Source organism: Antrostomus carolinensis, unplaced genomic scaffold (genome assembly GCF_000700745.2).
Source record: "Antrostomus carolinensis isolate BGI_N321 unplaced genomic scaffold, ASM70074v2 scaffold12802, whole genome shotgun sequence".
Classification (NCBI taxonomy): Eukaryota; Metazoa; Chordata; class Aves; order Caprimulgiformes; family Caprimulgidae; genus Antrostomus; species Antrostomus carolinensis.
In genome coordinates, this window is record NW_010300220.1 from 3,598 (window position 1) to 17,736 (window position 14,139).

At 36.8% G+C, this 14,139-nt stretch overlaps 1 protein-coding gene across 1 annotated transcript in view; it reads left to right on the forward strand.

The window, feature by feature from the left end:
• Window positions 1-829: 829 nt before the first annotated feature.
• The window catches only part of PROS1 (protein S), a gene marked incomplete at its 5' end in the record, with an annotated part of 23,916 nt that continues 10,606 nt past the window's right edge, over window positions 830-14,139 (forward strand). The window contains 8 exons of the mRNA XM_010163061.1: window positions 830-987; window positions 2,038-2,062; window positions 2,394-2,480; window positions 4,844-4,966; window positions 5,099-5,221; window positions 7,126-7,251; window positions 11,354-11,475; window positions 13,939-14,057. Of these exons, the coding sequence (XP_010161363.1) occupies window positions 830-987; window positions 2,038-2,062; window positions 2,394-2,480; window positions 4,844-4,966; window positions 5,099-5,221; window positions 7,126-7,251; window positions 11,354-11,475; window positions 13,939-14,057 (883 nt within the window). The remainder of the gene's footprint in view (window positions 988-2,037; window positions 2,063-2,393; window positions 2,481-4,843; window positions 4,967-5,098; window positions 5,222-7,125; window positions 7,252-11,353; window positions 11,476-13,938; window positions 14,058-14,139) is intronic.

Here is a 14,139-nt window from a genome sequence, read left to right on the forward strand (position 1 = left end):
TATGCTCATCCATTTTTCTCTTAATCACAACGTATGTCCAAAAATTAAACTAATGAGGCAGTTGCTGTTCCTGTAGTATTCTGCGTATTCTCTACAAAGAACATCAAAGCAAACAGAAATCTTTAATTTTTAATTTCTCAACTTACTTGTTCACCATTTCTGTAAAAGTCAACAAAATGACAATAACAAGATAAGTGAAAATTAAGTAATGACTTATAACATGATGGATCTGAAATATGAAAGTCAGCTAGGATTGTATTTGATCTTGGTAAAATATGAATGTATTTGTAGGTTGTCTACCTTGATATTTCTCAGGATATAATTCTCACCTTTTACTTTGTCTTGTTCTTTACAGTTCTGAAAAATAAAATAACATTTCTATTAATGACATAGGTAACCTGATTTTATAAAACACATTTGTGATCTTACATAAGGTCAATAGGATCATTATTTGCTTCTAGATCACTGAAACAGGTGATAGAAAAGGCTTCACAGCTTTTTTTACACTTACTGGTCACACATCTCACTTTAGAATATCCATAGCTTCATAAATCTTGTCCTGAATATGACATTTAAATTATGATCCAGGCACAGATTTTTTTTGGTGACTCAGAATTTCTTTGGTCAGAAACAGCTACCCCACATACAGAAAACAAAACCCTAGGATTTCTTGCCCACATTTTCCAAAATGATCGCAAACAACAACTCCTGACTAAGCATTTAATTCCAATTTTTGCATTAGATTTTCATATTTGTTCAGTGCTTACAGTGTTTTTCAGCTGTTAAAAAAATAAATAAATAACAACAGAGCTCCTTTGTTTCTACAAAGTTTTATCCCAGCAGTACGCCTCTCAGTTCCTGGTGAGGAAACGTCGAGCAAATTCTTTTATGGAAGAAAGTAAGAAGGGAAATTTAGAAAGAGAGTGCGTTGAAGAATTATGCAATAAGGAAGAAGCCAGGGAAATCTTTGAAAATAATCCTGAAACTGTAAGTATCTGATTAATTTCTATGAGAGAGAGAGAGTAGCTTTTAGAAGAGGGAAAGCTAGAAATACATAGAATTCACTCTGCAGAGCTAAAAATAAAACACTCCATGCAGACTAAGAACTGCTTTGAAATTCTTTTGTGTATAGAACCTGCACAATTAATAATGAAGACTGTATAAGCAAAGAGAATAGTTGAGTAGATATTATTTTAATTTCAAATACGGATCACCAGTTTTAGACCACAGTTGTCTGCAAGCATTCCATGTGGGGAAACTCTGCTGGCTTCAATTACAATTTTACACAGAGGATGGATGACAGTGCAGCTCTTTTAACAAAGGGATTGGACATATCACTGAGGTTTTTTTCCTAGTGGGAAGAAGTGTGCATTCCCACTGCACACTTGGTATTAGGTATATTTTATTCAGCTTTGAACTATAAAATATAGGTGGTTAAAATAAAATATTGTTTGGCAGACTATGTCAATTCCATGTTCTGTCTTTGATAACATTGCATGTATTTGGATATACTGATTGTTAAGATTTAATAGTTTCAGTAATCAATAATCAATAATCAGTTGTTTTTAATAATTTATGGTTTAGTAACACTTTTTACTTTATTTCCGATTAATTGCATGTGAGATGTTCAGCCTATGGCAGGGTTTTTTGTTTATTTTAAGGTGAAAAAGGGAAATAAAGGAGGCTGCTCTGCATCCAGTAACAACATTGGGCAAGATCCTCCTATTTGAAGAGACAATTTTCAAAGTCATTTTGACACCCAATTCATTTGCATTGCCTTCACTTTGAGAGTGCCCAAATTCAGCTCAGTGTCCTGATCTCTCCACTGAGTCTTGTGTTTATTAAATAATCTACAGTCTTAGCCTAAACAATAGTGATACAGAAAACTTGGTCTATATGAGTTGGTGACTTTTTCTTTTTTGCTTCTGTTGTAGTTATAATGCCAATATATTTTAGAACATATTCAGTGATGTATTTTTCTGAAATTCTATCTACGTTAAATTTTTCTTACTCTTTATTTTTCTTTTCTTTCTGCAGGAGTACTTTTATCCCAAATATTTAAGTAAGTACAAAAAACCTGGACACCTCTAGTGTATCATTCACTGGTCATCTTATTTGGATAATACTAGTTTAGTTATTCTGCCCACAGTGCTTGCATGATTTCTGTGCTGATTATAATGCATAGTAGCTCCTACGCAGATCTGTGTGCTCAGATCCTAGCAGAGGCACTCGGAAGGTTGGTCTGTGATCAGCTGTCCTTAATACGCCCAGACAAGTTCTCCGATTCAAGCTGTGAGAACAGACTCTTTGAAGATGCCACGCATAAGCTGTTGTAATTTCAGCCTAAATGAGTGTTTGTATCATAAGCAGATTGTGTGGGTTTGCATTTGCAGGCTGCCTTGCCTCCCATCGAGCAGGGATATTCAGGGTTACTGCAGTTACTCCAGATTCTCCAGCTGACCTGAGGGTTTGTGTCAATGGTAAGTGCTGCTGTTTGATACTTGACCTGATGCATTCAGTTCTGTGTATGCACATGAACATGACTAGAAAGCAGGTCACACAGGGAGAAAGAGAGAAATCTTCATTTAACTCAGGCAAACTCAATAATCTGGAACAGAAATTGACCAAAAAATGTTAGATGAGATGGAGCATTTTCAGAGCAAGCCATGTGACTGTTTTTAGCTTTATAAAGCATTGTTACGGTTTAACCCCAGCCAACAACTAAGCACAATACAGCTGCTTGCTCACACCCCTCACAGTGGGATGGGGAAGAGAATCAGAGGAGTGAAAGTGAGAAAACTCATGAGCTGAAATAAAGACAGTTTAATGGGTAAAGCGAAAGCTGCACACACAAGCAAAGCAAACCAAGGAATTCATTCACTGCTTCCCATCACAGGCAGGTGTTCAGCCATCTCCAGGACAGCAGGGCTCCATCACACATAATGGTTACTTGGGAAGAGAAACTCCATCACTCTGAAGGTCCCTCCTTCCTTTTTTTTCCCCACACCTTCAGATGTTGAGCATGAGTCATATCTTATAGAATATCCCTTTGGTCAGTTGGGATCAGCTGTCCTGGCTGTGTCCCCTCCCAACTTCTTGTGCACCCCCAGCCTCCTCGCTGGTGGTGTAGGGTAAGAAGCAGAAAAGGCCTTAATTTCTTAGCAACAGCTAAAAACATCGCTATATTATCAACATTCTTGTCATACCAAATCCCATACTAGATCCAAAACACAGTGCTATTCTAGCTACTAAGAAGAAAATTAGCTGTATCCCAGCCAAAACCAGGACAAGCATGCTGGCAAAGAAACTTAATTAACTGCAAAATGGAAAGCAGAATTCTTCCAGAAACATAGAATTATCCTACACGAACCCACTGATGTTCCCTAGTGTGTCCTCTGTACTCTACCACCTCTTTAATAGTTATACTTGACTTGTTAGATCTAGCATGTCCTACTCTGTCCATTAAGGGAAGAAACCATCTGGTTAATTCCTTGTTGTGCCCATAGTTACAGTGGAGCTCTTCATGAAGTGGGTAACATTACCAGCTGAAAAATTCAAATATTAGCTGGAAAACACAGTCATTGACTCCAGACACAAGGTCACAAAGCCTGAAACTTGTGCTGTTGCTCAAGTATTGTATTTTTTACACCTATATGTTCTTAAGTCCAGTGTGAATTGTATTTTTTCTAGTAAATTCACAGGAAGCAATCAGTACTGTATTCCCCACTTGTAACAGTTAAAATATATCTCTCAACCTCTTAAACCTTTACTGCCTGGTTACATCAAAGAAGCTTTCAGTTTGAATAGGGGCAGTTATTCTTAACCATCTGACACTGTTTTTGTCATTGAAAGCAACAGAAGGCAAAAAAAAAATCCTTAGTAACTACACTGCACATGGTCATGGATGAACATATTTTCCAGATCACTTGGCCAACGTGACTGCTGTCACAAGCTAAAGTGCTCTCCCATTCATTTCACTCTTTCTCACTCATTAGAGGTCCTGGGAGAAAAGGATTTAGGAGAATTGGGTGAATGTCCAGTATTTCTATATTATCCAGTGAAAACAAGTTTACTTGATAGTCACTCTCTTCATTTGGGTTTGCGTTTTAAAAATCAAATTAAATAATCTCTTACTATTGGTTGGTCACCAGGGTAAAGGAGAAGTAAAGAGAATATGCATAAAAATTTGAGGTGTTTCTAAAGCTTAAAACGTTCAACAAAATTTATGCACATTTCTGGAAAGGAGCTACTGCTGAGAAAGTAGAATTTAAAATTACCATTAAAACTATCTAACTTTTTTTTAAAAAAAGTGTTTTCATTGAGACAAAGTTTTTGTGATACTGATATCAACAGATTTTTATTCTACAAGTTTTGTCTTTCTGAACTTATTGTTCCTCCTTGAACAGAGCAACTGATCTCTGTAATCCTGAATTCTTGGTATTCTTGAAACTTCGGTATTTCTATTGAAATTTGTGGTAATATGATGGAGCAGAGCACTGTTCTTTAAAAAGTTAAATACAGCCTTAAAATGTAATTAAAATTGTATCAAGTCTGTATTTGGTCACATCTTGTAGGGATTAACCTGGCTTAGCGAGTCGTTTTCTAGTTGCTTTCTTTCTGACAAAGAAAAGTACTGCTGGCTTTGTTTTTTCTCAGTCACTTGTACATTCTTGCTTTCAGAATTAGCAGGAAGATGGTTGTAGGGTGTTTGATGTTACCCAGCAAGCCCTTTCCTATTTCGTGAGAGATGAAAGGTACCTGTGGTAAGAGGAGAAGATCTAAACTGATCCTTGAGGAAGAATAACCCCAAATAACAAGTATTTCCAATATTTCCATCCCACAGAAATTTCAAACCAGTGTAGCCCTCTGCCGTGCCATAAAGATGGATATAAGGATTGCATAGATGGACAAGCCAAATATACCTGTGTCTGCAAACCAGGATGGCAAGGAGAGAATTGTGAAGAAGGTATAGTCTCTAATCTCCTTATGATGTTAGTTCTACTGTTATTGAATAGTATCAGATTTTTAAGCGTACCCCACACAGTTGGTTAATTAATATCTTCCCCTAAACAGAGATTTTTATTCTGTTTTATTCCAGATATAAATGAATGTGAAGACTTAAATGGAGGTTGTAGCCAACGCTGTTCTAATTTACCTGGAAGCTACCGTTGTTTATGTGAAGATGGCTACTTTATGCATTCAAATAAACGGGATTGCGGAGGTAGGAAGTGGACATCATTAAGGAGAACATCATTACATGACATTACCTTGCCTGTTGATTATAGAGGAAAGAATTTAGTCCAGTAATTCTGGAGATGCTGTAAGTCAGCAGAAGCTTGCATTGCCTCTGAAAGATGCAGTCCTGCTTCATCTTGGCTACTGATTCCACCTGCAGCCTTACACCACTGCAGGCGTTTGTGCAACTGTATAGTGAACCAGATCAAGGAACTGAGGTGGGGTGAAACCAATTCAGGTAAAAGAAAAATAAAAAGAAAAAAAAGAAAAAAGAAGAAGGAAAAAAAGAGAGGGGGAATATATGTTAGATTCTGCTTCCTTACTAGACCTCTGTAAAGCTTGTTTTGGTCACTAACCAGTTTCACATGCCCTCGAAGCATGCTGAAACAAGAATCTAGAGTGGTGCAACCAGCTAACATTGTTACTGTGGAAATCCTGTCTGGTAAACACTGGTGTAGGCTGAATCACACCTAATTAGTGATGCTGCTTTTTTGAGAGTTTAAAGTTCATTGGAGAAGAAAGTACTAATGAATCTGAAAATGCTCTTAATGGAAAGATTTGTCTTTTACTCACCCAGCATAATTTTTTTCTGTACATGCTTGTGTCTGTTATTATTGGGCGTGACCTATGTGCTTCATTCCATCCCAGATAAAGACTGTATTAACATAATTAGTAATTTTTACTGCATAGTAAAAAAATGCATCATTCCATTTTAATGTCATATATTTTATTGCTGAACTATGCTGACAGTTTTGGATAATGTCAAATACTATAAGAGGCTAGACTTGAAGACCATCTCCTGCTGTCACTTCCTTTAGACTCTATTTTTTTTTTTCATTAATAATTTCCAAAGAAATTCCAGAAGAACAGAAGAGTGATGTTTTGTCAAAAAGAGCAAGAAGATAAGTTGGTTAGAATCTCTGTATTTCTTGGAAAGGTGGTGGAAAAGTTGGTTTAAAAATAAAAATAAACTAACATATGTAGGTACCTAGAGTACTAAATTAGTAATTTGATAAAATATATTGAAGTGTTTTATTACATCCAAGTACAAAGTTATACACCTAGGAAATGGGAACACACACAGTAACTGTAGAAAAGTAGGCTGAATACAGGACAGCTTTGACTTAAAAATTGTTTTGGGAGTCCTAGCAAGCCAGTGGCAAAATGTGTTCTCCCTGGGCAGCACCATTTCCACAACTGCTATAAAACCACAGAGTAAACTAGAATGATCCCTGCACGTGCAAGTGGGAATTGAAATAATACCAGGGATTTGATATTTTTCTGTCTACAAGACTTTTAGTAAGATTGATACTATATTCTGCATCCAGTTGTCACATCTGCATTTTGAAAATGACATTGAAAAATTGGAAACAACACAGGAGACAGACACTAAAATGGATTGAGGGATGGAAAGACAGTGAGGGATTTGAGCACCTGTCAGCATAACCAGTCAAAAGACAATTGTGACATGAATTGATTGTAGCAGGTAAGAAACTGCAACAGGGTTATCTCTTGTCTTTCTGGATGTTCTTTTCAAAGATAGGATTTTATTATGCAGTCTGCTTTAGCTTATAGGAAATCTGCAGACTGTTTCTCTCTCTGCCTTCCTGGACATGCATCCCTTTTCCTATTATCCACAGAACACATGACAGAATGAGAAGGGTCAGCAGGCAGAGAATTTCTTTTTCTCTGAGGGCATGCAGAAGGGCCTTTTAGAGACCTCTGGAAATCTTCAAGGCTATAGCTATATAGACGGCTATGAAAGCATGATAGACCTAGCAAGAAAAAGCCAGTTTGCCAACCTCCCTCAGTTTGCAGTTTTGGGTAGGATTAGGAAAAACTGGTATGTGAGAGAGTGACTTATTTTTAATAACTTATTTGTATTTCTAGATATAAATGAGTGTGTGTTACATCCAAACATCTGTGGGACAGCCACCTGTAAAAACACTCTGGGGAAATATGAATGTGAATGTGCAGAAGGCTACACATATAATTCAACTTCCAAGAACTGTGAAGGTAAGTCTTGCCCCCCACCCACCACTTTTTTTCTTCTTTTTTTAAATCCAGTGCTCTACAAAACTCCAGCATCTCATCTAGTGGTGTATTTAATAATCTTCTTATTGTTTATTACAATCTGGCTCAACTGTTTGTTCTGTCAGAGGTTCAGTCGGGCTGTATTACATGTAGTTCATACAATTCCAGTAACTTGGACAAGATGATCTTTCGAGGGCCCTTCCAATCCCTAACATTCTGTGATTCTGTGACTTACTCCCAGACGTTGGAGGGTTTTATGATGTACTCCCATGTCCTGCTGTAAGCCAGATAACTTTCTCATTTGATGGGAGCTCTCCTGGGTAGAGAGGACTTTCTATCCAAGCTCTCAAACCAGCTAGCATGTTTATTTCAGATAACTTGGAACAAGGTGTTGAGAATCTGGACATTACTAGTGTGTCTTGTACCTTGTTTTTAAACATCACAGTTGTAAGGGTGGAATATTTAATATCAATCAGTTTAATATATGCCCCTAACTCAAGTTACAGCAAAAGCAATTAAAAGTACTTATTTGACTGGGCAAAAGAGTTAGAAAGATTTCTAAAAAGAGAATATTGCCAGAAATGAAAACCATGCTTAATCAAGTTGTCTCAAAAAGCTGAAAAGCTCATCTTTATCCATCTGATAGGCTGTTTATATGTCCTTAGATCTCAGATTCTGTAAAGGGCTTTTCACTGGGGTTATTAAATTCCACTGAAAATAACGTTCAAGTGTCTAAACCTTCCTTGAGGTATCTAGTTATGCTAGAAAATAACAGCCTTAGAGTGAACTGATCTCCATTCTAGGCTGGAAATGACTGCATGACGCTTGTGTGAAAGACATTGTATAAAGACCTCACATTTAAAATAAAAATATTCTTAAATATCCAGAAAAGGAGCTATGAAAAAAGGAGCTGCATGAAAAGAATCTCTCCTCAGGAGTATTCTTTTCTCAAAGAAAATCTGGAAGAAAGAATTTCAAAATGAAGTTCTGTAACAAGTAGAGCCAAGTTGAAAAGTACTGATAGCTAGCAGTAAAGCAGCAAGAAGCCATTTATACACAGACCATCACAAAATAACTTTTTCAAGTATTGAAAGTAGTTCCATAATTCTCCTAGAACGTATTTGATTTCTCTCTACTTGTTAAAGTTTCTGTTTAGTACACACATCAGAAATTAATTTTCAATTGTAGGAGAGATATATAAGCTCTTAGAGTTTTACTATGAAGAGGAATTTTCTACATTGCCAGTTTAAGAAAAATATGTCAGTGACTGATTTTTATTTTAACTGCTGCCTTTATGTTATTGCTCAAAAGGACACAAAAGTAGCTTCTTGCTGGCTGTGAATCTTTTGCTCCGTGGCTTCTCACGCAGCTATCTTGTGACAAAGCTTTGCACAGTGGTAATGATTACATATTCAGATGTCTGGTCTTTGTCTAGTTACTATGGGATTAAAATGTTACTGACGATTTTGTGTCCCTGCATCCACTGAAATGAGAAAAACTTCACAGTAATTAACCTAATTCTTGCTTCTCTTAGTACTCTCTGCAGATACATAGTTGCATCAAATTGAATTTAAGTATTGTTTTTCTTCTGAAACGTGGATTCTAGAAGGTTGCAAGATGAGGACATTAAAATGAGTGAAGTCTTACCTCCTAGAAGGAGGATTATGCTGCTAAGCTTTCAGACCTTGTTGTAACCACATTAAATGAGTCACCAAATCCTTCTAAGGAAAGGATTGTGCAGACTGACAGGAATGTAGCTTTACAAAAATACTAAATGACATCAGCTTTTCATTGACATATTACATGTAGGTGGCTAAATTCAATTATGCTTATTAGAAAAAAATCAAGTTTACATACATTTATGCACAATTATCTCTATGATGACAGATAGAGTGGAATAGAAGAGGGGTTTTGTGGGTTTTTTTTCCCCTCACCTATTCCTAGGAGGATGTTGCTACAGTTCTTCATCCCCACCTTTTGGGAGACGCTATCAGTGGAAGTCATCTGTACCATCCAGCCTTTGTTTCATAGAAGCCATACAATTGTAGATACAGAATTTGATTATTTACTTGCCACCTTTGCTATTTCAAACACTTTTCCAAAAAAAAAAAAAGGGGATATTGGGAATGAATAAGTATGCTTATTGTGCTAGAAGAGTCTGTCTTGCAGTCAGTATTGAGGAGACAAACCAAGCTGAGCCCATATTTTAAAGAACGACCTCAGTTTTGGCATGTCTTTCCTCATATTCTTCTTCCTTCTTGAAGGGGGAACTTCTCTTAAGTTACTGAACCACTTAATCAAACAGCACAAATTGTTTCTGTATTTCAGATATCAGTCCCTCTCTATCACACAGTCTGAAAATTTGAGACAAGGGATCAGGGTTTTCCCTTCCCACATGAATTGTTTAACACACACAAAACCTACACCCAGCTGGGGAAATCACCATATTTCCCTAGCATTATATAGGGTAGCTCCCTTCTAGGACATGGTATGCAGCTCCTTTATGGCTGATTTTATCATGTCTTAGCAACTTATCCTATCCAGGCTATTTAGCCTCCACTGAAATCAGCTGTATAAACCCAGGATACTGCTCAGATTCATGGGTTTGTGCGAATAGAGTCTGCTGACTGGTTTATGATGTGGAACTGACATTTGGACAGATCTGTGAGAAGCCTTTGAAACAGCTAAAACAAACATGCAAAAATGCTGACTACAACTTGAAAGCAAAAAAAAAAAAAAAAAAGGCAGAATAATTATAGCATAAATGATTAAAACAAACCTCCAAAAAACTTGGTCCCCTCCAGCCTGTGCATGTCAGCCTTTTTATAGCAAAAAAATTAGCTCTGCAGAAGGATATCCTGCCATTTGGACTGATTAGGGATTCCACAATATCTGCTGAGAAAGGAAACCACCCAAGAAGCTTGCCTGTCCCTCTGCTGCTGTAGTACTCTCTGGAGGAAGACCTTACCCTTGAGCAATAGGTTCATTTTGGATAACGGAAATTTACACCCCTGCAAGACTGGTTCAAGTCTCTGAGTAATTGATTTAATGATAGAAATTCATCTGTCAGACTGTGCGATAAGCTTTTGTAATAACTTCATAAGTCTCCATCTCCAGGCCCTGGGCCTAAGGAACGTGCTCAAAATTAAGTGCTGCTTTTAGAGAATTCAGCACTCGGATTTAATCTAGTGCTACTGGCTAACTGGTGTTTGTAGTTTTACTTTTGTACTGCTAAGTGTTCAAGTACTGGAAGGGCTACAGGATCTTTCAAAGATAACAATGCTTCCTGAAGTGTCTACACAGCATCATGCTCCTCTGGGAAGGGCAAGGGAAGAGAGGTACTTCTCAAGAGTCTCTCTACTGCAATTCCTCTTGGGAGGTGTTAAATTTTTTATTTCCTTTTACATCTTCATAGTAAAGAAGACTGTAGAGAGATTTTGTTTGTTTCTGTATTAGAAATGGAACAGTTAAACTGGCCTTTTATGTAGCCTTTCATTTCTAAATTATTTATTGCCTACAGCCTACTAAATAGAAAATGAAGTTATTTTAGTTGGTTTAGCTTATTCATAACTCAAATCAGATTAGTCTCCACAAATAGATGCTGTCTGAAACTTATTTATAAGACTATTGTATGTTATTTTAAAAGGTATTTTGCCCTGAGATTATTTTGGTTTTATATTAATAAAGCATGTCCTTTCTCCAAATACTTGCCATATATACTCTAAGTTCTCATGACATCTTAGAAGGAGAGGAAGAGATCTGACCCAGAATGGCATTTCTGCCATAAATGGCAGTGATTTATTGAGATCTCTTTCACTAATTTATCCACCTCACAAATCAGACCTAATTTCCCCCAGCTCTGGACACAAGGCCTCTATCAGACTACACCTAGCAAGTAATTCTGGATTGTAAACTTTACACAGGAGACATCCTTTAGCTTTAGTTTAGCTTAGCAGCAGTCACTCATTGGATTCATATAGGAGAACCTACATTATCCATTATTCCATTAATATATTGTGTTAGTTTTCAGCCTGTGCCATGAATAATCTGAATAAATGTTTCTGTATGCTTCCATTTCTCCTAGATATTGATGAATGTGCTGAAAATGTTTGTGCTCAACTCTGTGTAAACTCTCCAGGAAGTTACAGCTGCTATTGTGATGGCAAGAAAGGGTTCAAGCTCTCTAAGGACATGAAGAATTGTGAGGTAAAACTACACTATGTAAAATTCCATGTGGAAAAATCACAAAGTTGGATTATTTCTTGATGACAACAGGATAAGTTAGATTAAGGAGAAATAGGAAGATATTTGAGAGGTGATTGAGAATTGGTGAGAAAGTGGTGGGGACTCTGAGCTGTAGTTTGGCTCACAAAGCATACCTGGCAGGGATTTGGATGCCATTGAGTTCATGTGTGCTCATTTACAGGAATCCTATCAAGAGCAGATTGCTTTAGCCAGTCATCTTTATACCCTCCTACTTCTAAAATAAACCCCAGCTTTCTCCTTTATAACAAATAATTCCTCTTCAGCTTTCTCAGAGCCAGAATACTCCGTTTGTCCACATGTTCCCAAGTTTTTCTTAGACTGTGCAGAAGTTTTCACTTAGTCTTCCAGAATTACTCTATGCTTTGCCTGTTTGAGTTGAAAAAACTAGATTGTTTTTCACAGTTCTCATCTGCCATAGCTTAAGAAAAAACCCTTAAAAATACTTGCCAATCAAAGAACATCTCACAGCTGAAATCAACTGTTCTTGCTCAGTTGGAAAATTTACATTTCTTAATAGCAGAAGGATTGAAAATCTGGAGAATCCTAGCTCAGGGATTTCCTTGTGAGTGGTTCTCTGTGTACTTTGAAAGGTTCAGACAGGCTGAGACTTGTTATGCTAAGTGAGCTCAGATAACTGCCAACAAAAAACCACCTCTAACAGTATAACAAAACTGGGCTTAAACTTAAATTGGGCAAGTTCTAGCATGTATGTATTGGATCTTGTTCGTACTTTCGGAAATTTAACGTCTGAACAACACTTGCAGTCATATTTCATTTTACTTACTCATGAAATAGGAAGAGGATCTTCTAGCCTCATTATATGTTATTTTCAATACTGTTGTTCAAAAGTGATTAACTCTCTATCTGGAAGTTAGTTTCAGGCCTTTTAATTGGGAAAAAAAAATAGTTTAATCAGCTGAAAATAAATGCAGTCCAAAGACTAGTGACACTAGCAGACACAAAATGAAGTAGCCATAAAATTCAGGATGAATACCTCTGTATTTAGTGCAACTGCTGCATTGTGAATACAGAAGCCAGAGTCTGGGAACTGCATTGTGAACTTGTACCAAAGTACAGCATGTCTTGGGAACAGAAAAGCCCTCTGCACCTATTCTTGATTGTTCACTTCTATAGAACTACTATACTACCATCATATAGAAGATATTCAAGACGTGTTTAGGGGGATAACTTGAGATCAAAGAGACTTTTAGGCCCCTACTAGTCAATGAAACAGGTGCTCTAAACCATATTCTGGAAAAGTCTTCCCACCTCCCCACATGCAGAACTTAGTTCCCTGTACCTAAAGGAAGTCCAAGTGCTTTACTTTTAAAACAAAACTGTAGATATTGCTTGAATTACAGCATCACAGTTTCAGAAGACAAAGTTAACAATACCTTAGAATGAATACCTGACACTTGTTTTGTTTTGGATGTTTTACTAGTTTAAGCTTGAATGACACATAAAGTACACGTTATTCGTAGATACAAATGTTTAAAACTTTAAAACTTCAGGTAGATTAATACCTGAAAGAATAAGCACCATTTTTTCCCCTCTCGTTTCAACTGCAGTTGGCTGACTGTGATTACTCACACTGACTTTGGCTAGAGCATTAAGATTAATCCCAGTTTTGCATACTGTTGCAGGCCTTTCAGTTGCCTCAAACACTTAGAACTTTTTCCAGTTTTCCTGAGAATGTAGTCTTAAGAACTTCATATCTTCACTAACAGTTCTCAGAAATATTAATTCAGTGCTATTCCAGCATGAATTGTGCTGTTGATTTCATCAACATTCCTTTCCAGAGCTCAAATAGGACAAATACATTGAAGCAACAGACAGATAGAAACATTTTCTATTGATCTGATACTTAATCCACTTTTAAATTGCTACTTTTTATTCCAGGTAAATGATTCTAGCAGTACTAGAGATTCTTCAGCTATGAGTAGTTGTACATCAATATTTATAAAGAAAATAAAAAGGTTTTTTTAAATTCAGTCTCAAGACACAGCTCTGGCCCTATTCCTTTCTGACACCTGGTCAGGTTTAGATTCCAGACAACTTTAGTAATGGAGCCTGGCAGGACCCTAGTAGGTGGGTGTCACAGGTCCCTGGTGAAAGGAAAGTGCCTGATGGAAGATTTGAATTCTTGATTCAAATATTAAGTATTTAAATATTAGTTGCAATCCACCAGAAATGTGTTTCAACCCGAATTATCCTCCAACAGCTTAGATAATGGACATTTCAAGCAAAAACAGAACCACCCCCCTGCATTTGTACATAGGTATTCAAGTTTAAATAAAAAATAAATTAAAGAAAAAAGGACAGGCTAACAGCCAACAATAGGGAGTTGCTTCATGAACTATCACAATACATTAACAGCTGTTTTTTCTTCTCTACCATTTTCAGTCTGTTACAGCATGTATCCCACTGAACCTTGAAAAGAATTATGAACTGCTTTACCTGGCAGAGCAATTTATAGGAATTCCTGTTCTGTACTTAAAGTTTAAATTGCCAAATGTCACGAGGTAAGCATTTGCTATTGATAAAAGTATGCATTGAAATGATGGACATTTGTTTCCATTACTTTTCTGAAGGTTTAGGAAGAGC